Source organism: Nerophis lumbriciformis, linkage group LG20, assembly GCF_033978685.3.
Source record: "Nerophis lumbriciformis linkage group LG20, RoL_Nlum_v2.1, whole genome shotgun sequence".
NCBI lineage: Eukaryota > Metazoa > Chordata > Actinopteri > Syngnathiformes > Syngnathidae > Nerophis > Nerophis lumbriciformis.
The window spans coordinates 32,266,346-32,292,500 of record NC_084567.2 but is presented as its reverse complement, the minus strand read 5'-3'; the positions used below and the strand labels follow the sequence as shown (position 1 = coordinate 32,292,500).

Sequence of the window (26,155 nt, the reverse complement as noted above, 5' to 3'; positions counted from 1 at the left end):
AAACCCGTTCAAGATTAGACAAACAAACTGTGTACAGGGTTACAGAACAGGAACGCTGATAGGTCGCCACAAGGCGCCCCGTAAAAGATGGGGAAAAAGGTAAACGCTGGGGAAGGATGAGTAAAAAAAATACAATCTAGACTGGGCTCCTAAAAACCTCCATAGCAAAGCACATATACATTACAACGTACATCTCCAGATATCTAGCAACAGAGGGGAGGGAGTGAGGGGTCATGGTGGCAGGCCGCAGCTCTCAGGCTATGGGATTTGCGTCAAGGGCGTTGGATTGGGGGTGGGGTATGTGTGTGTGGCGTATATTTTTTTGTGGATGCATGTGTGTGTGTAAGCCTGCCGCATGTCTCTATTACGCGGCCTTGATGTCGTGCAGCCGATAAGTCCAAAGTACAAGTACAAGTACATGTCCAAATACATTTTACGGTACCAAAATATCGGTATCGGGACAACACTAGTGTATGGTTAGGCGTGTGGTGTGATTTTTGTGGTCAAGAGTATGTTTTTGCGTTATCCAGTGCTGAAGTGTGTCTTTTATTAGTGTGATTATTCTTGTTTAAATCAGATGAATCACGCTTTTAAATTTGAATAATCCCAGTTGCTCCAAAAGTCTTGCTGTACTTATCGGTGGTACTTATTACAACATTGGCAGTGTTGCCGTCCACTGCTTGTTACTGATGTGCTAATAGCGTTCTTGTTGGTTTTCTGACATGGACTTGTTTCTTCAGCATTGTCCACATGTTTAAGTCAGGACTTTGGGAAGGCCATTCTAAAACCTTAATTCTAGCCTGATTTAGCCATTCCTTTACCACTTTTGACATGTGTTTGGGGGTCATTGTCCTGTTGGAACACCCAACTGAACCCAAGATCCAACCTCCGGGCTGATGATTTTAGGTTGTCCTGAAGAATTTGCAGGCAATCCTCCTTTTTCATTGTCCCATTTGCTCTCTGTAAAGCACTAGATCCCTTGGCAGCAAAACAGGCCCAGAGCATAATACTACCACCACCATGCTTGACGGTAGGCCTGGTGTTCCTGGGATTAAAGGTCTCACCTTTTGCTGGGTATTGTGGCCAAGCCGCTCAATTTTTTTTTCATCTGACCACAGAACTTTCCTCCAGAAGGTCTTATCTTTGTCCATGTGATCTCATGGCAGCTGCCTCAAAAGCAGGTATTGCTTTTATATGGTATTTTAAATGTGTTTACATTTCTGCCATACATACAAATTACCTTAGTTGTATCTAAAGTCCCGTCAAGTGTATTTTAAGGCAAAATCTGCCAACAGTCAGACTACGGGGTCAACATGGTCGATTATAAGCGCCAATATTTGGTACAAAGGCGGACGCGTGCAATTTTTCAGGATTTATACAGATCCCAAATACAGATCAGCAGGTACCAGAAGGTAAGAAAAGTTGCTTTTGCATAATATTGCGAAACAAAACGCCAGATAATATGTCTTACCTTATACACACACCATAATAGTACTCCTATGTTTATGGCGCCGACAATCCATCAAGTGGTGCGGCTTCATCGCTTACCAAAGTCGTACTAAAACATTTTGAAGGATTTTTGAGCGCCGTGTGTATTGTTCTATATTTTCAATGGAACATATAAAATGTTGGTGTTGTTTACTTGAGTCACATTGCCATCATAGTGCAGTCTGCACGTATCTCTTATGTTTGACTGCCATCTACTGGTCACTCTTATCATTACACCCATGTACCAAATAAAATTGCTTCGAGGTCGGTAAGCACAACCAGAATTATTCCGTACATTAGGCGCACCGGGTTATAAGGCGTACTGTTTATTTAATTTAATTGCGCCTTATAGTCCAGAAAATACGGTAATAAACATTCAAGTCTACCAGTAACGTTACTATGAGCAGAATACAGTAAAACCATTATCGGCAGCTGTGCTAGTACACTGCAATAAGTCAGTTTTCAAAAACAAGAATAAAATAAAATTAGGGATATTTGATTTGAACTAAGCAAAATTATCTGCCAATAGAACAAGAAAATTCGGCTTGTCAAGACTTTCCAAAACAAGTAAAATTAGCTAACCCCAATGAACCCAAAAATACCTTAAAATAAGTATATTCTCACTAATAACAAGTGCACTTTTCTTGGTAGAAAAAAAAAACGAGACCTTTTTGCTCAATATGTTGAAAAATATTCTTAAATTAAGTCAATGCTAGTGCCATTATCTTGACATAATGATATGCGCTCGGCATCATGATTTTTTTTTTCATGCTTGAAGTAAGAAATTATTACTTTAAAAAAGTAGTTTTATACTTGTGAGTGTTGATGACACAGCTTTGCAACACTTGATATTCTAGTTTCAAGCATGTTTTACTCAATATAGGTCATAACATCTCAGCAACAAGCTGTAATATCTTACTGAGATCATTTAGGACCAAAACCCTTAAAACAAGTAAAACACTCTAACATAAAATCTGCTTAGTGAGAAGAATTATCTTATCAGACAGAAAATAAGCAAATATCACCCTTATTTGAGATATTTATTCTTACTTAGATTTCAGTTTTTGACATGTCTGTGAATCCCTTGACATAAAGCTGCTGAAAATATCGATAAGGAAACCGTCTGTTAGAGTAGAAGCATGTTTGTGATTGACAGAAAGATTCATAAACTCAAACTAAACTCCGTCTACTGTAATTTTATTTTAGGGACACACAAAGAGGATAGAGAATAGTATGTGCCACACAAGAAGTTGTCGTGCAAGATTTGCATACCTGAAATATTTTATATAGGTTGTCATTTATGAATAGTGTGTGTGTGTGTGTGTGTGTGTGTGTGTGTGTGTGTGTGTGTGTGTGTGTGTGTGTGTGTGCACGTGTGTGTGCTTGTGTCAGCTTCCTAATAATGCATAATAATACAAGATGTGGATTGTTATTATCATACCTTGATAAAGATGTTAGTAATGTAACTAGAGATGTCCGATAATATCGGACTGCCGATATTATCGGCCGATAAATGCTTTAAAATGTAGTATCGGAAATTATCAGTATCCGATTCAAAATGATCGGTATAATAAAAAGTAAAATATATGACTTTTTAAAACGCCGCTGTGTACACGGACGTAGGGAGAAGTACAGAGCGCCAATAAACCTTAAAGGCACTGCCTTTGCGTGCCGGCCCAATCACATAATATCTACGGCTTTTACACACACACACACACAAGTGAATGCAAGCATACTTGGTCAACAGCCATACAGGTCACACAGAGGGTGGCTGTATATACAACTTTAACACTGTTACAAATATGCGCCACACTGTGAACCCACACCAAACAAGAATGACAAACACATTTCGGGAGAACATCCGCACCGTAACACAACATAAACACAACAGAACAAATACCCAGAACCCCTTGCAGCACTAACTCTTCCGGGACGCTACAATATACACCCACCTCAACCCCGCCCACCTCAACCTCCTCATGCTCTCTCAGGGAGAGCATGTCCCAAGTTCCAAGCTGCTGTTTTGAGGCATGTTAAAAAAAATAATGCACTTTGTGACTTCAATAATAAATATGGCAGTGCCATGTTGGCATTTTTTTCCATAACTTGAGTTGATTTATTTTGAAAAACCTTGTTACATTGTTTAATGCATCCAGCGGGGCATCACAAGAAAATTAGGCATAATAATGTGTTAATTCCACAACTGTATATATCGGTATCGGTTGATATCGGAATCGGTAATTAAGAGTTGGACAATATCGGATATCAGCAAAAAAGCCATTATCAGACATCTCTAATTATTATCGGTATTTGTTACTACGTCAATATGTACACCATGAATCTCTGCGTTTCAGTTTTTTATCTGCATTTTCCAAATAATATTATTTTGGTTTTATTTAACTTCAATCCATCAGTCAAAGTTTATGTATATAGCCCTTAATCACAAGTATCTCAAAGGGCTGCAAACTTCAATGATTGTCTGTTTTTATCAAACCACATTTTAAATGTGTTGATTTCCACTGTGATTGTTTTCCTCAGATTCTGCACCTTTCCCTCTGAACAAAATTTTAGTAGCATTAACCGCAAATAATATTGACTTCTGGGTTTTTTGAGACGTCACGGATGTCATACATAGAAGACTAGATAAGTGACGACTGTAGCAGACATGCCTACGTGGAGAGCAAGCGTCCTTGTTGTTTTAATTAACGTGCCGTCTAAATCCATGAATGCCTTTGACACTTTGCCTCCGGTCATCGCAAGCACATAGCTGAAAGAGGTGTGTCATATCATATCAACACACAATATTGTCTCACACTGTGGACATTATACTTTATTTACAAAACCCGTTTCCATATGAGTTGGGAAATTGTGTTAGATGTAAATATAAACGGAATACAGTGATTTGCAAATCCTTTTCAACCCATATTCAGTTGAATGCACTACAAAGACAAGATATTTGATGTTCAAACTCATAAACTTTGTTTTTTTTTTGCAAATAATAATTAACTTAGAATTTCATGGCTACAACACGTGCCAAAGTAGTTGGGAAAGGGCATGTTCACCACTGTGTTACATCATCTTTTCTTTTAACAACACTCAATAAACGATTGGGAACTGAGGAAACTAATTGTTGAAGCTTTGAAAGTGGAATTCTTTACCATTCTTGTTTTATGTATGGCTTCAGTCGTTCAACAGTCCGGGGTCTCCGCTGTCTTATTTTACGCTTCATAATGCGCCACACATTTTCGATGGGAGACAGGTCTGGACTGCAGGCGGCCTAGGAAAGTACCCGCACTCTTTTTCTTATGAAGCCACGCTGTTGTAACACGTGCTGAATGTGGCTTGGCATTGTCTTGCTGAAATAAGCAGGGGCGTCCATGAAAAAGACGGCGCTTAGATGGCAGCATATGTTGTTCCAAAACCTGTATGTACCTTTCAGCATTAATGGTGCCTTCACAGATGTGTAAGTTACCCATGTCTTGGGCACCAATACACCCCCATACCAGCAAAGATGCTGGCTTTTGAACTTTGTGTCGATAACAGTCTGGATGGTTCGCTTCCCCTTTGGTCCGGATGACACGATGTCAAATATTTCCAAAAACAATTTGAAATGTGGACTCGTCAGACCACAGAACACTTTTCCACTTTGCATGAGTCCATCTTAGATGATCTCGGGCCCAGAGAAGCCGGCGGCATTTCTGGATGTTGTTGATAAATGGCTTTCGCTTTGCATGGTAGAGCTTTAACTTGCACTTACAGATGTAGCGACAAACTGTATTTAGTGACAGTGGTTTTCTGAAGTGTTCCTGAGCCCCTGTGGTGATATCCTTTAGAGATTGATGTCGGTTTTTGATACAGTGCCGTCTGAGGGATCGAAGGTCACGGTCATTCAATGTTACGTGGAGTGATTTCTCCAGATTCTCTGAACCTTTTGATGATATTATGCACCGTAGATGTTGAAATCCCTAAATTTCTTGCAATTGCACTTTGAGAAACGTTGTTCTTAAACTGTTTGACTATTTGCTCACGCAGTTGTGGACAAAGGGGTGTACCTCGCCCCATCCTTTCTTGTGAAAGACTCAGCATTTGTTGGGAAGCTGTTTTTATACCCAATCATGGCACCCACCTGTTCCCAATTAGCCTGCACACCTGTGGGATGTTCCAAATAAGTGTTTGATGAGCATTCCTCAACTTGATCAGTATTTATTGCCACCTTTCCCAACTTCTTTGTCACGTGTTGCTGGCATCAAATTCTAAAGTTAATGGTTATTTGCAAAAAAAAAAATGTTTATCAGTTTGAACATCAATTATGTTGTCTTTGTAGCATATTCAATTGAATATGGGTTGAAAATGATTTGCAAATCATTGTATTCCGTTTATATTTACATCTAACACAATTTCCCAACTCATATGGAAACGGGGTTTGTTTGTATATTTATTCATCTACTTGCTCATTTCTTCTTCACTGCTGTAAAGAAGTGCTAGTTACATTTATGTTGAAGTGTACTAAGTTTTCCCTATTCAATATTGATATCGCTTTGATATCAATAAAAAAATAACTTGCAATATAACTAAATAAAAAAATAAAAAACTGAAAATTCCTGCATGCATCACAAATTTCAATATTGGCATCTTATATAAGCAGTCTATTCCAGGCTCTGCTCCGGCAATTCTATCCAGCAGCGATGGATGCTTGTGATTATGAACCTTCGTTTTGTATCCATATTGTCTGTTCGAGAGTAACTTTTATTCATGTATTGATGAATAATTAATCCAATCATGTGTAATTTATTATTTATTTTGGAAAATTGTGGAAGCAAAGAAACTGGTCTTTAGTTTGTTAATTACATTTAAAAAAAAACAAAGTGCATGCAAGTAACTGGCGGTGGAAAACTCCTGATGCATTTATATGAACTCTATGAAACGTGCAGAGTTGTTTTCATTAGTGGACAGTCAATGAACTTGCAGGGTGTCTCCTTCCAGTCTCTCCCGGTTTAAAGCGCTTAGTGGTTCATAGTGCACTAGCTCACAAGGTGACATGCCGAAGATGTGAGTCATGTGCACTGCAGACTGAAAAGAAAATGATGCACAATACCATTTCTAGTCTTCTCACAGTGGTTTCCACTGCAGGATCTGGCGTTTTACCCTTTTATTGGAGTAACAAATGCACTTTACCAATGTCCCTGTTAGGGTTGTACGGTATACCGGTATTAGTATAGTACCGCGATACTAATTAATCACATTCGGTACTATACCGCCTCTGAAAAGTACCGGTCTGATTTTTCGTTGTATTACTGTAGATTAATAATACATTTTCTACCACTTGTTTTTAATAATGTTGACAAAATAATAGAATGAGAAATGACACAATATGTTACTGCATATGTCAGCAGCTAAATTAGGAGCCATTGTTTGCTTACTACTAAAAGACAAGTTGAATCAATTTAAGTGGACCCCGACTTAAACAAGTTGAAAAACTTATTCGGGTGTTACCATTTAGTGATCAATTGTACAGAATATGTACTTCACTGTGTAATCTACTAATAAAAGTTTCAATCAATCAAAAAAACTGTGCAAGCTACTTATAAAAGTATGAATCAATCAATCAATCAGTCAAAGTCTTGTATGTTCACTATTTTATTTAAGGACAAACTTGCAATAAGAAACATATGTTTAATGTACCCTAAGATTTTTAGTAAAAATAAAGCCTGCGGCCACTGCTGCTGCTCACTGCTCCCCTCACTTCCCAGGGGGTGAACAAGGGTGTGTGACAATCATTGGTACTTTAACTTAACTTTTGTGGTCCCCTTTATTTAGAAAATTATCAAAATAATTTTAGTACCGGTACCAACATATTGGTATCAGGATAACACTAGTCCCTGTATATAGATTGTATATAGACCTATAAAATATTGTATTTATCATTTCAAATGGGGTGCCACCTATCCCCAAAATGATCAAATACACATAAAAGCTAAAATGTATTTTTTTTTAAATGGGAGCCATTGGGTTTGAGGATGTATAACATATGTAAAAAACATTTTTTTGAAGCATTTGCTTAGCAAAAGTTTAATTGACACATGAAAAAATACTGGTATTAGTTTCTCAATTGTATTTAAATTCAGGGGGGCGTGACATGCAAGCAGAGTAGTAGATTTTTGTAAAAAGCTTTTATAATTGTAAAGGACAATGTTTTATCAACTGATTGCAATAATGTACATTTGTTTTAACTATTAAATGAACCAAAAATATAACTTATTTTATCTTTGTGAAAATATTGGACACAGTGTGTTGTCAAGCTTATGAGATGCGATGCAAGTGTAAGCCACTGTGACACTATTGTTCTTTTTTTCTTCTTTTTTTTTTTTTATAAATGTCTAATGATAATGTCAATGAGGGATTTTTAATCACTTATCAACGATGCAGTGAATACCGTATTTTTCGGACTATAAGTCATTTTCATAGTTTGGCCGGGCTCCAGTGCAATTTATATATGTTTTTTTCTTTCTTTATTATGCATTTTCGGCAGGTGCGACTTATACTCCGGTGCGACTTATACTCCGAAAAATACGGTAATATTGATACTGTTGTTGATAATATTCATTTTTGTTTCACTACTTTTGGTTTGTTCTGTGTCGAGTTTTTGTCTCCTCTCAATTGCTCTGTTTATTGCTGTTCTGAGTGTTGCTGGGTCGGGTTTGGTTTTGGAATTGGATTGCATTGTTATGGTATTGCTGTGTATTGTTTTGTTGGATTGATTAATTTAAAAAAAATGAATAAATAAATAAATAAAAATTTTAAATAAATAAATAAAAATAAAAAATTTTAAAATGAGAATCGATTCTGAATCGCACAAGGTGAGAAGCGCGATTCAAATTCGAATCGATTTTTTACCACACCCCTACTATGCTTCATGCATCTTACCAAAAAGGGGCTTCATCTGAAAACACTGAAAGACTGTGGTGAAGTAATGCGCTGCACCTTTTCTTACAGCTGCAAAAAAAATTGCATGCTGCTTCTAACTGAGGACCAATTGAGGTCCGGTGTCATGTCGACCACAGCAGAATTATTCCAGTTTACTTAGTGCAGATGCTGCAGAGAATAAACCACTATCTTGTCTTTCCACAGTAAAAAACAAACAAAACAGAAGCCTTTTTAATCAGTAAATGGATATAGAAGAGAAAGAAAACAGCGAAGCTCCGCCCCCCTTATCACTACCTGCCTACTAAGGTGTGTCTGACTTGGCTTCCTGCCAGAGTCATCCAGGCTGCACCGAGACACGCCCTAGGGTGGAGATCGGAACTTCGAAAAAATGGCCAGAGGTAGCTGACAGGAAATCTTGCAGCTTAGTCATGGTTTATTTACTCCCAACTCGCTTATAAGACAAACACAAGTTGAGAAAATGTTGAAGGACAATGCACTGGATTGCAAAGTGATGTTAAACAACACCATTATATGTTTAGTCTTGTACAGTAACTGGAGATAGCCATAATAACAATTGGGATTCAAATGTTGTGACAATTACAGTGTTGCACAGAACAGTGGCATTTAGTCTTCAATTATAATTCTTCAATTCTTCATATTGATGCTGATTCCTTCGTTTTTGGGTGAAAGTTGAACAATGTGTTTGAGGATTGGTTTGTTTATGAAGCTTGATGTGGTTTCTGTTACTTTAGGAGAGTTCATTGACAGTCATGATTTAGTCAATTTAATTATAGTACTCGGTAAAAGGTTTATTTTTAAGGCCAAAAATAGATATTCACTTTGTATTACTTTCTTTAAAACATGTATTCAGCATTTTTCAAACGGGAACATTATCACAATTTCAGAAGGGTTAAAACCATTCAAAATCAGTTCCCAGTGGCTTATTTTATTTTTCAATGTTTTTTTCAAAATTTTACCCATCACGCAATATCCCTAAAAAAAGCTTCAAAGTGCCTGATTTTAACCATCGTTATATACACCCGTCCATTTTCCTGTGACGTCACACAGTGATGCCAATACAAACAAACATGGCGGTTAGAACAGCAAGGTATAGCGACATTAGCTCGGATTCAGACTCGAATTTCAGCGGCTTAAGCGATTCAACAGATTACGCATGTATTGAAACAAGTGGTTGAAGTGTGGAGGCAGGTAGCGAAAACGAAATTGAAGAAGAAACTGAAGCTATTGAGCCATATCGGTTTGAACCGTATGCAAGCGAAACCGACGAAAACGACACGACAGCCAGCGACACGGGAGAAAGCGAGGACGAATTCGGCGATCGCCTTCTAACCAACGATTGGTATGTGTTTGTTTGGCATTAAAGGAAACTAACAACTATGAACTAGGTTTACAGCATATGAAATACATTTGGCAACAACATGCACTTTGAGAGTGCAGACAGCCCAGTTTTCATCAATTAATATATTCTGTAGACATACCCTCATCCGCTCTCTTTTCCTGAAAGCTGATCTGTCCAGTTTTGAAGTTGATGTCAGCAGGCCAGGGAAGCTAGGGTCGATATTCTTCTCTTGATCATCTTCGGTGGCATAAGACATCCAGGGGGTTTAGCTCGCTCGTCTGCGGGAACAAACTGCCGCCATTGCTTGCCGTGCTACCGAGGTCCTTTGTCCCTGAATTGCTCACACACTCCGGCATATTCAATGGGGGTCTGGCGGCAGATTTCTTTGACTTTATCGTTGGAAATGCATCTGCTTTGAGTGTCGCAGGATATCCACACATTCTTGCCATCTCTGTCGTAGCATAGCTTTCGTCGGTAAAGTGTGCGGAACAAGCGTCCAATTTCTTGCCACTTTCGCATCTTTGGGCCACTGGTGCAACTTGAATCCGTCCCTGTTCGTGTTGTTACACCCTCCGACAACACACCGACGAGGCATGATGTCTCCAAGGTACGGAAAACAGTCGAAAAAACGGAAAATAACAGAGCTGATTTGACTCGGTGTTTGAGAAAATGGCGGATTGCTTCCCGATGTGACGTCATCGCTCTGAGAGCGAATATTAGAAAGGCGTTTAATTCGCCAAAATTCACCCATTTAGAGTTCGGAAATCGGTTAAAAAAATATATGGTCTTTTTTCTGCAACATCAAGGTATATATTGACGCTTACATAGGTCTGGTGATAATGTTCCCCTTTAAAGCACAGGTGTCAAACTCAAGGCCCACATTGTTTTATGTGGCCCGCGAAAGCCTGGAAATAATATGCGTTAACAAAATGCTTAATCTTTTCTTACTAAATATATTTGTTCTTTCCCTTTCGACAATAAAAATCATGTACTGCATGCAATTGTATATATTTTAAAAATCAATGTTATCACAATCAAAATATCATATTATCATGTATTCCAAAAATATTTTTTTGTTAAAATAAAGATAAATACTGTACTTAAATATCTGCTTGACTTATGATTTCAAAACAAAATATCAATCAAATTGTAGACTGTAAAATTGAAAATCGATTTTACGGTTAAGTTCCGCCGACTGAGTTTTATTTTTTTTACCATAATATCAACTTTTGTACTGTTTTTTCACATATACAGTAAGACACTAAAACATTAAAAAAAAACACAAAAAACATTAAAACAAGATTCTACGGTAAAAAAAAAAAAGGCAGCTAAAACAGTGGAAATCCGAAATTGTCCAACTCTTAATTACCGATTCCGATATACAGTCGTGGAATTAACACATTATTATGCCTCATTTTGTTGTCATGCCCCGCTGGATGCATTAAACAATGTAACAAGGTTTTCCAAAATAAATCAACTCAAGTTATGGAAAAAAATGCCAACATGGCACTGCCATATTTATTATTGAAGTCACAAAGTGCATTTTTTTTTTTAACATGCCTCATAACAGCAGCTTGGAATTTGGGACATGCTCTCCCTGAGAGAGCATGAGGAGGTTGAGGTGGGCGGGGTTGAGGTGTGTGTGTGTGTATATTGTAGCGTCCCGGAAGAGTTAGTGCTGCAAGGGGTTCTGGGTATTTGTTCTGTTGTCTTTATGTTGTGTTACGGTGCGGATGTTCTCCCGAAATGTGTTTGTCATTCTTGTTTGGTGTGGGTTCACAGTGCGGCGCATATTTGTAACAGTGTTAAAGTTGTTTATACGGCCACCCTTATTGTGACCTGTATGGCTGTTGACCAAGTATGCTTTGCATTCACTTGTGTGTGTATAAAAGCCGTAGATATTATGTGATTGGGCCGACACGCAAAGGCAGTGCCTTCTGTACTTCTCCCTACGTCCGTGTACACAGCGGCGTTTTAAAAAGTCATACATTTTACTTTTTGAAACCGATACCGATAATTTCCGATATTACATTTTAAAGCATTTATCGGCCGATACTATCGGCAGTCCGATATTATCGGACATCTCTACAAAAAACATTATGAATCCAGACAAAAGTCCCTAACAAACTCTCACCAAGTATTACCTCATTGCTTGCCTAGTGTGGTCAGTGGGGGGGCTGTAGTTAGGGTCATCTCCATGTACACAGTAGCGCAGCCCACCCACTCTCCCTCTTACACACACACACACACACACACACACACACACACACACACACACACACACACACACACACAGAAACAACCCCCTGTGGTCTGAGATCAGTCAGGAATTGGACCTAAGTTGTCCTGCTATCATGAATTCTTCGCACTCTCAGGTTCCTGTTGTGAGTATCATTTCATAACACATTTACAAGTGCTCTACTAATATTAGAATGAAGAGATTTTACAAACGTGTTCTCGTATTTGGGTTGCTTTTGTACTGAAGATGGCATTATTTGCAGTTATTTGGTATATGCTTGGTTAGATGTTGTTCATAGACTACAGTATAATGGTTAAAGCTAAATGGTGTTTTTTTTAGGTTCAGCCAATGTTTCTGCATGGCTCGAAATGCAGTAATGTTGATACACTGCAAAAAGTCAGTGTTCAAAAACAAGAAAAAAAAATACAAAAATGAGGAATATTTTATTTGAACTAAGCAAAATTATCTGCCAATAGAACAAGAAAATTCGGTTTGTCAAGACTTTCCAAAACAAGTACAATTAGCTAACCTCAATGAACCCAAAAATACCTTAAAATAAGTATATTCTCACTAATAACAAGTGCACTTTTCTTGGTAGAAAAAAAAAGTGACCTTTTTTGCTCAATATGTTCTTAAATGAAGTAAATGCTAGTGCCATTATCTTGACATAATGATATGCGCTCGGCATCATCATTTTTTTTTCATGCTTGAAGTAAGAAATTATTACTTTAAAAAAGTAGTTTTATACTTGTGAGTGTTGATGACACAGCTTTGCATCAGTTGATATTCTAGTTTCAAGCATGTTTTACTCAATATAGGTCATATAGGCTGTAATATCTTACTGAGATAATTTAGGACCAAAACCCTAAAAACAAGTAAAACACTCTAACACAGTGGTCCCCAACCACCGGGCCGCGGTGGAGAACAAAGGAAAAAAAAAAAATATATATTATTATTTTATTTTTTATTTTTTATTAAATCAACATAAAAACACAATATATACATTATATATCAATGTATATCAATACAGTCTGCAGGGATACAGTCCGTAAGCACACATGATTGTATTTCTTTATTAAAAAAAAATTAAAATAATAATAATAATAATAATAAAAATCCCCCCCCCCCCCCCCCCCCCCCCCCCCCAAAATTTTCAAGCGTTGACCGGTGCGCAGCTACAAAAAGGTTGGGGACCACTGCTCTAACATAAAATCTGTTTAGTGAAAAGAATTATCTTATCAGACAGAAAATAAGCAAATATCCCCCTTATTTGAGATATTTAATCTTACTTAGATTTCAGTTTTTGCAGTGTATGACAACAGTGACCACGGCTGGTATTTTAAATGTTGTTATTTTTCAGTGATATTAAGTTCTGTGCCAACTCTAGCTGTTTTTACTAGTAATACACTTTATTGCCAAAAGTATTTGGCCACCCGTCCTAATCACTTGGCCCGGCCACAGGTGTATAAAATCGAGCACTTAGGCATGGAGACTGTTTCTACAAACATTTGTGAAAGAATGGGCCGCTCTCAGTGATTTCCAGCGTGGAACTGTCATAGGATGCCACCTGTGCGACAAATCCAGTCGTGACATTTCCTCACTCCTCAATATTCCAAAGTCAATTGTCTGCTTTATTATAACAAAATGGAAGAGTTTGGGAACAACGGCAACAGGAACTTGACTGGCCTGCACAGAGTCCTGACCTGAACCTGATAGAACACCTTTAGGATGAATTAGAAACCCCGTTTCCATATGAGTTGGGAAATTGTGTTAGATGTAAATATAAACGGAATACAATGATTTGCAAATCATTTTCAACACATATTCAGTTAAAATATGCTACAAAGACAACATATTTGATGTTCAAACTATTTTTTGCAAATAATCATTAACTTTAGAATTTGATGCCAGCAACACGTGACAAAGAAGTTGGGAAAGGTGGCAATAAATACTGATAAAGTTGAGGAATGCTCATCAAACACTTATTTGGAACATCCCACAGGTGAACAGGCAAATTGGGAACAGGTGGGTGCCATGATTGGGTATAAAAGTAGATTCCATGAAATGCTCAGTCATTCACAAACAAGGATGGGGCGAGGGTCACCACTTTGTCAACAAATGCGTGAGCAAATCGTTGAACAGTTTAAGAAAAGCCTTTCTCAACCAGCTATTGCAAGGAATTTAGAGATTTCACCATCTACGGTTCGTAATATCATCAAAGGGTTCAGAGAATCTGGAGAAATCACTGCACGTAAGCAGCTAAGCCTGTGACCTTCGATCCCTCAGGCTGTACTGCATCAACAAGCGACATCAGTGTGTAAAGGATATCACCACAGGGGCTCAGGAACACTTCAGAAAACCACTGTCAGTAACTACAGTTCGTCGCGACATCTGTAAGTGCAAGTTAAAACTCTCCTATGCAAGGCGAAAACCGTTTATCAACAACACCCAGAAACGCCGTCGGCTTTGCTGGGCCGGAGCTCATCTAAGATGGACTGATTCAAAGTGGAAAAGTGTTCTGTGGTCTGAAGAGTCCACATTTCAAATTGTTTTTGGAAACTGTGGACGTCGTGTCCTCCGGACCTAAGAGGAAAAGAACCATCCGGATTGTTATAGGCGCAAAGTTGAAAAGCCAGCATTTGTGATGGTATGGGGGTGTATTAGTGCCCAAGACATGGGTAACTTACACATCTGTGAAGGCACCATTAATGCTGAAAGGTACATACAGGTTTTGGAGCAACATATGTTGCCATCCAAGCAACGTTACCATGGACGCCCCTGCTTATTTCAGCAAGACAATGCCAAGCCACGTGTTACATGAACGTGGCTTCATAGTAAAAGAGTGCGGGTACTAGACTGGCCTGCCTGTAGTCCACACCTGTGTCCTATTGAAAATGTGTGGCGCATTATGAAGCCTAAAATACCACAACGGTGACCCTCGGACTGTTGAACAACTTAAGCTGTACATCAAGCAAGAATGGGAAAGAATTCCACCTGAGAAGCTTAAAAAATGTGTCTCCTCAGTTCCCAAACGTTTACTGAGTGTTGTTAAAAGGAAAGGCCATGTAACACAGTGGTGAACATGCCCTTTCCCAACTACTTTGGCACGTGTTGCAGCCATGAAATTCTAAGTTAATTATTATTTGCAAAAAAAAAAAAAAAGTTTATGAGTTTGAACATCAAATATGTTGTCTTTGTAGCATATTCAACTGAATATGGGTTGAAAATAATTAGCAAATCATTGTATTCCGTTTATATTTACATCTAACACAATTTCCCAACTCATATGGAAATGGGGTTTGTAGAACGGAGACTGCGAGCCAGGCCTTCTCAACCATCATCAGTGTGACTGGTCGGAAATTCCTATAAACACACTCCGCAACCTTGTGGACAGCCTTTCCAGAAGAGTTGAAGCTGTAATAGCTGCAAAAGGTGGACCGACATCATATTGAACCCTGTGGGTTAGGAATGGGATGGCACTTCAAGTTCATATGTGAGTCAAGGCAGGTGGCCAAATACTTTTGGCAATATAGTGTATGTCTTCACAACGACAATCCTATTATTTTGTTGAAGGACGTGCGTATAAAGCATATGTGGAGGACATATGCTGCTTCAGTTGTTTGCATCACAATAACAAATCCATTAACTACATTTTATCAGACATCATTATCTCAGTGTGTCATGACCATGCAGCCCACTCATGTTATACATGCAATCACTCATATAGCTAGTGGGGAATTAATTGCCATATATATTTTTTAAACATGAATATGATAATTGACTTTCTTCTGTAGGTCGAAAAACTCCTATAGGCAGACTTTACTAATAATAAAACTTTGGTTACTTGATCTATTCAACACTATAATTAGATGAAATCATTGCTCTTACTGCCTTGTGTTTGGTTTGAAATGTTAGTATAATTGAGATAAACCTCGCAAAACAACATTTTAAGTATTCATTTTAAACCTTTTCCCTTTGATCACTATTAAAGCAAAAGCCATTTATCAACAACACCCAGAAACGCCGCCGGCTTTGCTGGGCCCGAGCTCAGCTAAAATGGACCGATGCAAAGTGTAAAAGTTTCTGTGGTCTGACGAGTCCACATTTCAAATTGTTTTTTGGAAACTGTGGACGTCGTGTCCTCCGGACCAAAGAGGAAAAGAACCATCCGGACTGTTATAAGCGCAAAGTTCAAAAGCCATCATCTCTGATGGTATGGCGGTGTATTGGTGCCCAAAGCATGGGTAACGTACACATCTGTGAAGGCACTGTTAATGCTGAAAGGTACATACAGGTTTTGGAGCAACATCTTTTTCGTGGACGCCCCTGCTTATTTCAGCAAGACAATGCCAAGCCACGAGTTACAACAGCGTGGCTTTAAAAAGTTAAAGTACCTATGATTGTCACACACACACTAGGTGTGGTGAAATTTGTCCTCTGCATTTGACCCATCCCCTTGTTCACCCCCCTGGGAGGTGAGGGGAGCAGTGGGCAGCAGCGGTGCTGCGCCCGGGAATCATTTTTGGTGATTTAACCCCCAATTCCAACCCTTGATGCTGCGTGCCAAGCAGGGAGGTAATGGGTTCCATTTTTATAGTCTTTGGTATGACTCGGCCGGGGTTTGAACTCACAACCTACCGATCTCAGGGCGGACACTAGGCCACTTTATAGTTAAAGAGTGCGGGTACTAGACTGGCCTGCCTGTAGTCCAGACCTGTCTCCCGTTGAAAATATGAAGCCTAAAATAAGACAACGGAGACCCCGGACTGTTGAACAACTTAAGCTGTACATCAAGCAAGAATGGGAAAGAATTCCACCTGAAAATATTAAAAATGTGGTCTCCTCAGTTCCCAAAAGTTTACTGAGTGTTGTTAAAAGGAAAGGCCATGTAACACAGTGATAAAAATGCCCCTTTTGCAATGTGTTGCTGCCATTAAATTCCAAGTTAATGATTATTTGCAACAACAAAAAAATAAGTTTCTCTGTTCGAACATTAAATATCTTATCTTTGCAGTCTACTCAATTGAATATAAGTTGAAAAGGATTGTATTCTGTTTTTATTTACGATTTACACAACGTGCCAACTTCACTGGTTTTGGGTTCATTTGTGATTTTTAATTGTTTGATGCATGTAAAAAACTAGAATTATTCGCTACAAAATGTGTTTTGTTTTGAAATTTTGAAGTGTCTCAAACAGATTTATTCGATTAAATAATTTCTAATGGGGAAAATTGATTCTGTAATAGATTACTTTTTTATTTATTTTTATTTTTTATTTTTTATTTTTTATTTATTTTTATTTTTTGTCCTGTCCAGCTTCTCAGGCAAATCATATAGTTGATGTAGATGTCCATATCGACTGTTCAGATTTACTTTACAAAAGAGAAGTGTAGGATACTTCTCTTGTTGCCTTATTTGTATTTGACTTTATTAAATGTATTTATATTATCATTTGGTGCAGCCGGGCCAGAGCAGGAGGGGATAGAAAGAGGAAAAAAAGGAAGACAGAGGGGGAAATTATGGGGACAAGAGGGGGATTAGACAGAGAGACAAAAACAACAACAGCAAACACAACAATAACAACAACAACAACAATAGAGCAACATCAGCAAATACGACATGTACAAATATGATGGTAAAAGTGATAGCAAATAAGCAGTTAGCGAAATAAATAATAATACAGAAATGACAATGAGCATTATTACACTACAAATGGAGCAATACAAATACCAATAGAAAAAGCGCTATTGATTATGAACAATACTAATAATTTACCTTTATTATCAACAATACAGTTGTTCAAATGCAACAATACAATTACATAATGATTACTAGAGATACAAAAAAATGCAGAAAAATGGAGGAGAAGAAAGAGAAGCAACCTATATAAACCTTGTAGATTGTTATAGTAACAATATGTTAAGCTTTGTCAGTGTGCCATGTGTTATACGCAGTTTACTCTAGGGCGGGGGTCGGCAACCCGCGGCTCTAGATCTTTAGCGCCGCCCTAGTGGCTCTCTGGAGCTTTTTCAAAAATGTATGAAAAATGGAGAAAGATGAGGGGGAAAAAAATATTTTTTGTTTTAGTATGTTTTCTGTAGGAGGACAAACATGACACAAACCTCCCTAATTGTTATAAATCACACTGTTTATATTAAACATGCTTCACTGATTCGAGTATTTGGCGAGCGCCGTTTTGTCCTACTAATTTTGGCGGTCCTTGAACTCACCGTAGTTTGTTTACATGTATAACTTTCTCCGACTTCCTAGGACGTGTTTCATCCTTTTTCTGTCTCATTTTGTCCACCAAACTTTTAACTTTGTGCATGAATGCACAAAGGTGAGTTTTGTCGATGTTATTGACATGTGTAGAGTGCTAATCAGACATATTTGGTCACTGCATGACTGCAAGCTAATCGATGCTAACATGCTATTTAGGCTATTTTAATGTACATATTGCATCATTATGCCTCATTTGTAGCTATATTTGAGCTCATTTAGTTTCCTTTAAGTCCTCTTAATTCAATGTATATCTCATGACACACTATCTGTATGTAATATGGATTTTAATTTTTTGCGGCTCCAGACAAATGTGTTTTTGTATTTTTGGTCCAATATGGCTCTTTCAACATTTTGGGTTGCCGACCCCTGCCCTAGGGCAACAACGTTAATATATGTTTGATGAAACGTGATTATGTGCATGTTAAGGGTAATAGATTACTAATGACAACCACTTTACTACAAATACAAGATAATGAATATACTTTATCAATTTCAATATGAGCACATTACTCAGTTGAGTGCGATCAGCGTGTCCTGCCAGGATGACTCATCCAGTCTGCTGTCTATCAGTCGACAGCCGCCACCGAAGGCCTCCGTCACCACGACGGGCCCGGACACGCCCACGCTTCTTTTCACCTCCGCAAACCAGAATCTTCTCTCCTCATGTCCTCGCTTGTCTCCTCTGCTCTCAGTGTTCACTTCCTCCTGCCTTCTCAGTCTGTGCGCCCCTTTCCTCTGGCCTCCCTCAGCTGGTGATTCATGGCAAGCTCGGCTTTGACTCACCACGTTGCCTAATTTCTGACAAACTGACACAGTCGCCTGCTAAAATGCCTGCAATCCTACTTTTGCCCGTCATTTACTGTCCGGAATAAATCAGCATGATGCATGATGTTAGCAATAATAATGCTGCAAAACCTACAGACTGACCTTATAATTTTGTGCAATACATAGGCACTAGAGATGCGCGGATAGGCAATTATTTCATCCGCAACCGCATCACAAAAGTCGTCAACCATCCGCCATCCACCCGAACTAACATTTAATCAAAACCGCACCCACCCGTTGTTATATATCTAATATAGACGATGCAAGGCATTAGTGAGGTTATAAAGCTTTTGCCTGTTAAAGAAAGGAAACTGATCCAATGCAGCAGAGACATTCAATGCGTGCCACGCTGTCACGGCCCAGACGCACACCAGTGCGCAATCATCTGGGAGCCGCGCTGAGCGCACCTCCAAGCGCGCTCGCGCCACTCAAACTGCTGCAGGCAGCTGCGTTCTATCTTGTTTTAACATCCTGTGGCACTCTTCTGGGATCACGGCGGACGAAACTGCTCATGCTCAGGGTGTTTGTGGAGGTTCGGGGTTTTGCACAAATGTGATGCACCATGTTAGATGTCCCGGTTTTGTGACTGTCGTAGACATAAACAGCGTCTCAGCTCTTGCAAATCACGTAGCCAGCATTACTATCATCCTGATTTACAACCTCATAAAAACGAGTCCACGCTGAACTTTTCTGGCCTTTTTTTCCCCTGGTCTTTAGTATTCCCTTTTTTAGTTTGTCGCGTACCACGTTTGCTGCCGGCGTTGCCATCTTTTTTTTTTTTCTTCTTCTATTGTGGCGTGCTGCAGGTGCCTGATGATAAATAATTGCCTGTTTCAAAGAGTGCTGCTCGTTTTTCATATGTGGGTAACAACATTTAACTATGTATATATATTTCCGAATTGGTTTAACTGCCACCCGCCTGAATCTATTTAAAATCTAATTTTTTTTTATTTCAACCGCCCGACCCGACCCGCGGATAAAATCTTTTTTTTTTTTTATTTCAACCGCCCGACCCGCGGATAATCCGCGGACTCCGCGGTTGTGTCCGCAAACCGCGCATCTCTAATAGGCACCTATAGGGTCCTTATTGCCAAGCACCCACGTGGGATTGCTGGCAACTTTCAATCTTTCAAATCATTTTTTGGATAGTCAATCTTGTTGTTAGTTTTGCGGCGAGTTTGGTCCATTTTACATAATAAAAAATTCACAAAATCAAATCAGTAAAGCCTAACCGAGATTTAATTGTGCCTGATATTGAACTAATGACACATTTATCTTGACTTTGAACACACTGCAAACGAGCGAATTAACTTACTCAATATACAAATGGGACCCATTACCTCCCTGCTTGGCACTCAGCATCAAGGGTTGGAATTGGGGGTTAAATCACCAAAATGATTCCCGGGCGTGGCGACTGCTGCTGCTCGCTGCTCCCCTCACCTCACCTCCCAGGGGCTGAACAAGGGGATGGGTCAAATGCAGAGGACACATTTCACCACACTTAGTGTGTGTGTGACAATCATTGGTACTTTAACTTTAACAGCCATACATGTCACACTAAGGGTGGCAGTATGAACAATGCCAACACTGTCATAAACAGGTGCCATATAGTGAAACCACACTAAACAACAACGACCAACACATTTTGGAAGAATATTTGCAAACACTTAAGAACAAATTCCCAGAATTCTCTGCAGCACCAACTCTTCGGGACGCTACAATATAAACAAACGCCATTGGTGGATCTACACCTAACATCCACTGTAATGATACCACGTACAATAGCGTATCTCGTCGATACTATTATGATTGCATCGATATTTTTTAACATCATGTCAGGTTCAAACACTGATGACATCTATTAAACAAGACAAGAGGCAAATAATTAAACAGAGACAGAGTTCAATTTGGATTCATTATATTGAGGAGAGTCATCTGAACACTGTACCCTCGCACAGTATCTCAGCACGCTTTCCCAAAAGATTGCATGCCTCCTTCTTTTATTTTGGACCCTCCCCGACCACATGGCCACCTTTGTTTCCAAAGGACAAAGGTCGCAAAAAGTTCACAGAAAAGGTCGTAAACAATTCACAGGAAAGGTCAGTTCAAAAAGAGTTCGTAAAATAGTTCAAAAAGAGTTCCATAAAATAGTTAAAAAAGAGTTTGGAAAATACTTCAAAAAGAGGTCGTCTGGAAATTGGGCAGATCTTGTCATCTCTCTGCTCTATAGTCCTTGGGCCAGAACAACATCATACATGAAAAAACACAGGAACACCTTCATCTTGCTTCCCCCCTACACAGTGGAGTTTTACGAGCCTTACTCTTGGTAGGTTTCAAAGACAGCTTTTGTATTCTTGTCAGGAACTCAATGTAATACAACGTTTTTGTGATAATTTAGAAACAATTATTATAACACATCACAAAATCTTCTTTTTTTTTTATATATATATATATATATGTTATGTTTATAAACTCAGGAAATATGTCCCTGGACTAGTGTTGTAACGATACCAATATTTTGGTACTAAAATTATTTCTGGACTTTTTGGTACTTTTCTAAATAAAGGGGACCACAAAATTTTTTTATTATTTGCTTTATTTTAACAAACAATCTTAAGGTACATTAAACATATGTTTATTATTGCAGTTAAGTCCTTAATTAAAATAGTGAACATACGAGACAACTTGTCTTTTAATAGTAAGTAAACAAACAAAGGCTCCTAATTTAGCCCGCTGACGTATGCAGTAACATATTGTATCATTTATCATTCTATTATTTTGTCAACATTATTAAGGACAAGTGGTAGAAAATTAATTATTAATCTACTTATTCATTTACTGTTAATATCTGCTGACTTTCTCTTTTAACATGTTCTATCTTCACTTCTGTTAAAATGTAATAATCACTTATTCTTCTGTTGTTTGATACTTTACATTAGTTTTGGATGATATCACAAATTCGAGTATCAATCCGATACCAAGTCGTTACAGGATCATACATTGGTCATATTCCAAGTCCTCATGTGTCCAGGTACATATTTCCTGAATTTATAAACATAATATACATTATAAAAAAACGAAACAAGATGTTGTGATGCCAAAAAATATAAACGTAATCATAGTAGTATCGACTAGATACGTGCTTGTACTTGATATCATTACAGTGGATGTTAGGTATCGATCCACCCATGGCGTTTGTTTACATTGTGACGCCGGTGAGCTACGGTGTGTAGTGAAGCATGTTTAGCTATTCCTCGTCCTGCAGGGATGATACTTGTAAGAAACATACTTTATTTGTCGCCATGGAGACCAGGATTAGTGATTTAGAAGTAGCTAAAACGCTGGACTTTAGCCATTAGCTAGCTAGCCATGTCTTAAAGCACCTCTTCCTGAGGACGTTTCAGTGTTATAACTTCATCTTTATCCTTAGTTTTTAAGCCAAAATGCATCCGTTCTCCCTTTTCTGTCTACACACTGTGTCTGCTTGTAAGTACTCTGTGTATGTGCGCTGCCGAACATGCTCCTCTGCTCGTAAACCAGCAATGACACAACGTGACTTCGAAGCGGGCGTGGCGGGGTGCAGGACCGGTACTTTTTAGAGGCGGTATAGTACCGAAAATGATTAATTAGTATCGCGGTACTATACTAACCGTACAACTCTACCCTGGACACATGAGGACTTTGAATATGACCAATGTATGATCCTGTAACTACTTGGTATCGGATTGATACCCAAATTTGTGGTATCATCCAAAACTAATGTAAAGTATCCAAACAACAGAAGAATAAGTGATTACTACATTTTAACAGAAGTGTAGATAGAACATGTTGAAACAGAAAATAAGCAGATATTAATAGTAAATGAACGAGTAGATTAATACCGTATTTTTCGGACTATAAGTCGCAGTTTTTTTCTTAGTTTGGCCGGGCTCCAGTGCAACTTATATATGTTTTTTTCCTTCTTTATTATGCATTTTCGGCAGGTGCACCTTATACTCCGGTGCGACTTATACTCCGAAAAATACGGTAATTCATTTTCTACCACTTGTCCTTAATAATTTTGACAAAATAATAGAATGGAAAATGACACAATACGTTACTGCATACGTCAGCAGACTAAATTAGGAGCCTTAGTTTGCTTACTTACTACTAAAAGACAAGTTGTCTTGTATGTTCACTATTTTATTTAAGGACAAACTTGCAATAAGAAACATATGTTTAATGTACAGTAAGATTTTTTTGTTCAAATAAAGCCAATGATGCAATTTTTTGTGGTTCCCTTTATTTAGAAAAGTACCGAAATACGTTTGGTACCGGGACAACACTAATACACACACATTGAGCACCCACTGGCAGAAATGTAGATCGGTGCAATGTACAAGTAAAGTCGTATCGACAGACTGCAGAGGTGTGCGGGTTAAGGTTAAATCATGAAAAATGCCTGCCAGAAATCACAATATCAAATCATATAAATGCTGTGTTACAGGGTTTATTGTGTGAGGACGACACAGGAGGAGGACTGCAGAGGTTTGCTGTCTTGAGCGAATGGTTGACCTTTCACCTCCGGCAGCTCCAGACAGAGACTGAGCACGAGCTCAGCAACTTACAGAAGAAGTGAGTACATCATTTCTGTGAACTGCGCTGACTGTACGCTGTGTTGTGTAATGCACATGCTTAGCAAATCCCAACAATGACAATGTTTTAATATTTTACATTTGATCCATTGTTATTTTTATACTTATACTCTCACAGACTACGTTTCCACTGCAAATCGGATTTTTCCGAAACCTTTTTTTTTTCCCCAGCTGACTGTTTACACTGCAAATAAAATGTGATCTTTATTAGACTCCAATATAAATGCGCACAGGCCCCAACGTGGCCCCAATATACTGTAATACTTGTATGCGCAGTTCAATAAAGTGAAAACAAAGTACCATATTTTCCGGACCATAGGGCGCACCGGATTATAAGGCGCACTGTCGATGAATGGTCTATTTTCGATCTTTTTCATATATAAGGCACCGTATTATAGGGCGCATTAAAGGAGTCATATTATTATTATTTTTTTGTAAATGTAAAAAACTTCCTTGTGGTCTACATAACATGTAATGGTGGTTCTTTGGTCAAAATGTTGCATAGATTATGTTTTACAGATCATCTTCAAGCCGCTTTCTGACAGTCGCTTCCGAATACGCCGTTTTGTGGGCGGTCTTATTTACGTGGCTCACCTTCGGCAGCGTCTTCTCCCCGTCATCTTTGTTGTAGCGGTGTAGCGTGCAAGGACGGGAGTGGAAGAAGTGTCGAAAGATGGCGCTAACTGTTTTAATGACATTCAGACTTTACTTAAATCAACAACCGGAGCAGCATCTCCTCATCCGGAAACAACAACAACGCCGGAAATGTGTCCCGTGAAAAACGGTCCGACCGGAACTCTCTAATAACTAAAGTTCCTTGGGTGAATAATGTAAATCACTACACCGGTATGTTTTAGCACTTTCATGGCAAGTTTACTGACAGATATAAGTAAGAACTTTACACTACTTTATATTACAAATGGCAACAGCGGAGGTTGAATGTCACAAAACAAGAAGATAGAGAAAAAGAAGAAGCTTATCGATTTACACGGACTACAAAGGCGAAAGCGCGCAATTTTTCAGGATTTATGCAGATCTCAAATACAGATCAGCAAGTACCAGAAGGCAAGAAAAGTTGCTTTTGCATAATATTGCGAAACAAAACGCCAGATAATGTCTTACCTTATACACACACCATAATAATACTCGTATGTTTAATGCACCGACAATCCATCAAGCGGTACAGCTTCATAGCTTACCAAAGTCGTACTAAAACATTTTGATAGATTTTTGAGCGCCGTGTGTAATGTTCTATATTTTCAATGGAACATTTAAAATGTTGGTGTTGTTTACTTGAGTCATATTGCCATCATATTGCAGTCTACACATATATCTTATGTTTGACTGCCATCTACTGGTCACACTTGTCATTACACCATGTACCAAATAAAATTGCTTCGAGGTCGGTAAGCAAAACCAGAATTATTCCGTACATTAGGGGCACCGTGTTATAAGGCGCACTGTCCAGTTTTGAGGGGGGAAAAAATGATTTTAAGTGCGCCTTATAGTCCAGAAAATACGGTATATAAGGCTCTGCCCTATGCAGTAACGTATTGCGCCACTTTTCGATGTGATAGCAAGCAAAGGGAAAAGGTTTAAAATGAATACTGAAAATGTTGTTTTGCGAGGTTTATCTCAATTATACTAACATTTCAAACCAAACACAAGGCTGTAATAGCAATGATTTCATCCAATTATAGTGTTGAAAAGATCAAGTAACCAATGTTTTATTATTAATAAAGTCTGCCTCTAGGAGTTTTTCAACCTACAGAAGAAAGTCAGTTATAATATTCATTACACTACTTTATATTAGAAATGGCAACAGCGGAGGATGTATGTCGCATAACGAGAAGATAGAGAAAAAGAAGAAGCTTATCAATTTACACGGTCGGCACGGACTACAAAGGCGAAAGCGTGCAATTTTTCAGGATTTATGCAGATCTCAAATACAGATCAGCAAGTACCAGAAGGCAAGAAAAGTTGCTTTTGCATAATATTGCAAAACAAAACCTTATACACACACCATAATGATACTCGTATGTTGAAGCACAGTACAATCCATCAAGCGGTGCGGCTTCATAGCTTACCAAAGTCGTACTAAAACATTTTTATAGATTTTTGAGCGCCGTGTGTAATGTTCTATATTTTCAATGGAACATTTAAAATGTTGGTGTTGTTTACTTGAGTCATATTGCCATCATAGTGCAGTCTACACGTAGCTCTTATGTTTGACTGCCATCTACTGGCCACACTTATCATGTACCAAATAAAATTGCTTCAAGGTCGGTAAGCAAAACCAGAATTATTCCGTATATTAGGCGCACTGTCGAGTTTTGAGGGGGAAAAAAGGATTTTAAGTGCGCCTTATAGTCTGGAAAATACAGTAGTTGACCGGATTCCATA

General features: G+C 38.5%; 1 protein-coding gene across 1 annotated transcript in view; it reads left to right on the top strand.

The window, feature by feature from the left end:
* LOC133619652 (uncharacterized) overlaps positions 1–26,155 on the top strand; it is a 195,519-nt gene that overhangs the window by 60,086 nt on the left and 109,278 nt on the right. The window contains exon 2 of the mRNA XM_061980822.2: positions 23,605–23,732. Coding sequence (XP_061836806.2) covers positions 23,605–23,732 — 128 coding nt within the window. The remainder of the gene's footprint in view (positions 1–23,604; positions 23,733–26,155) is intronic.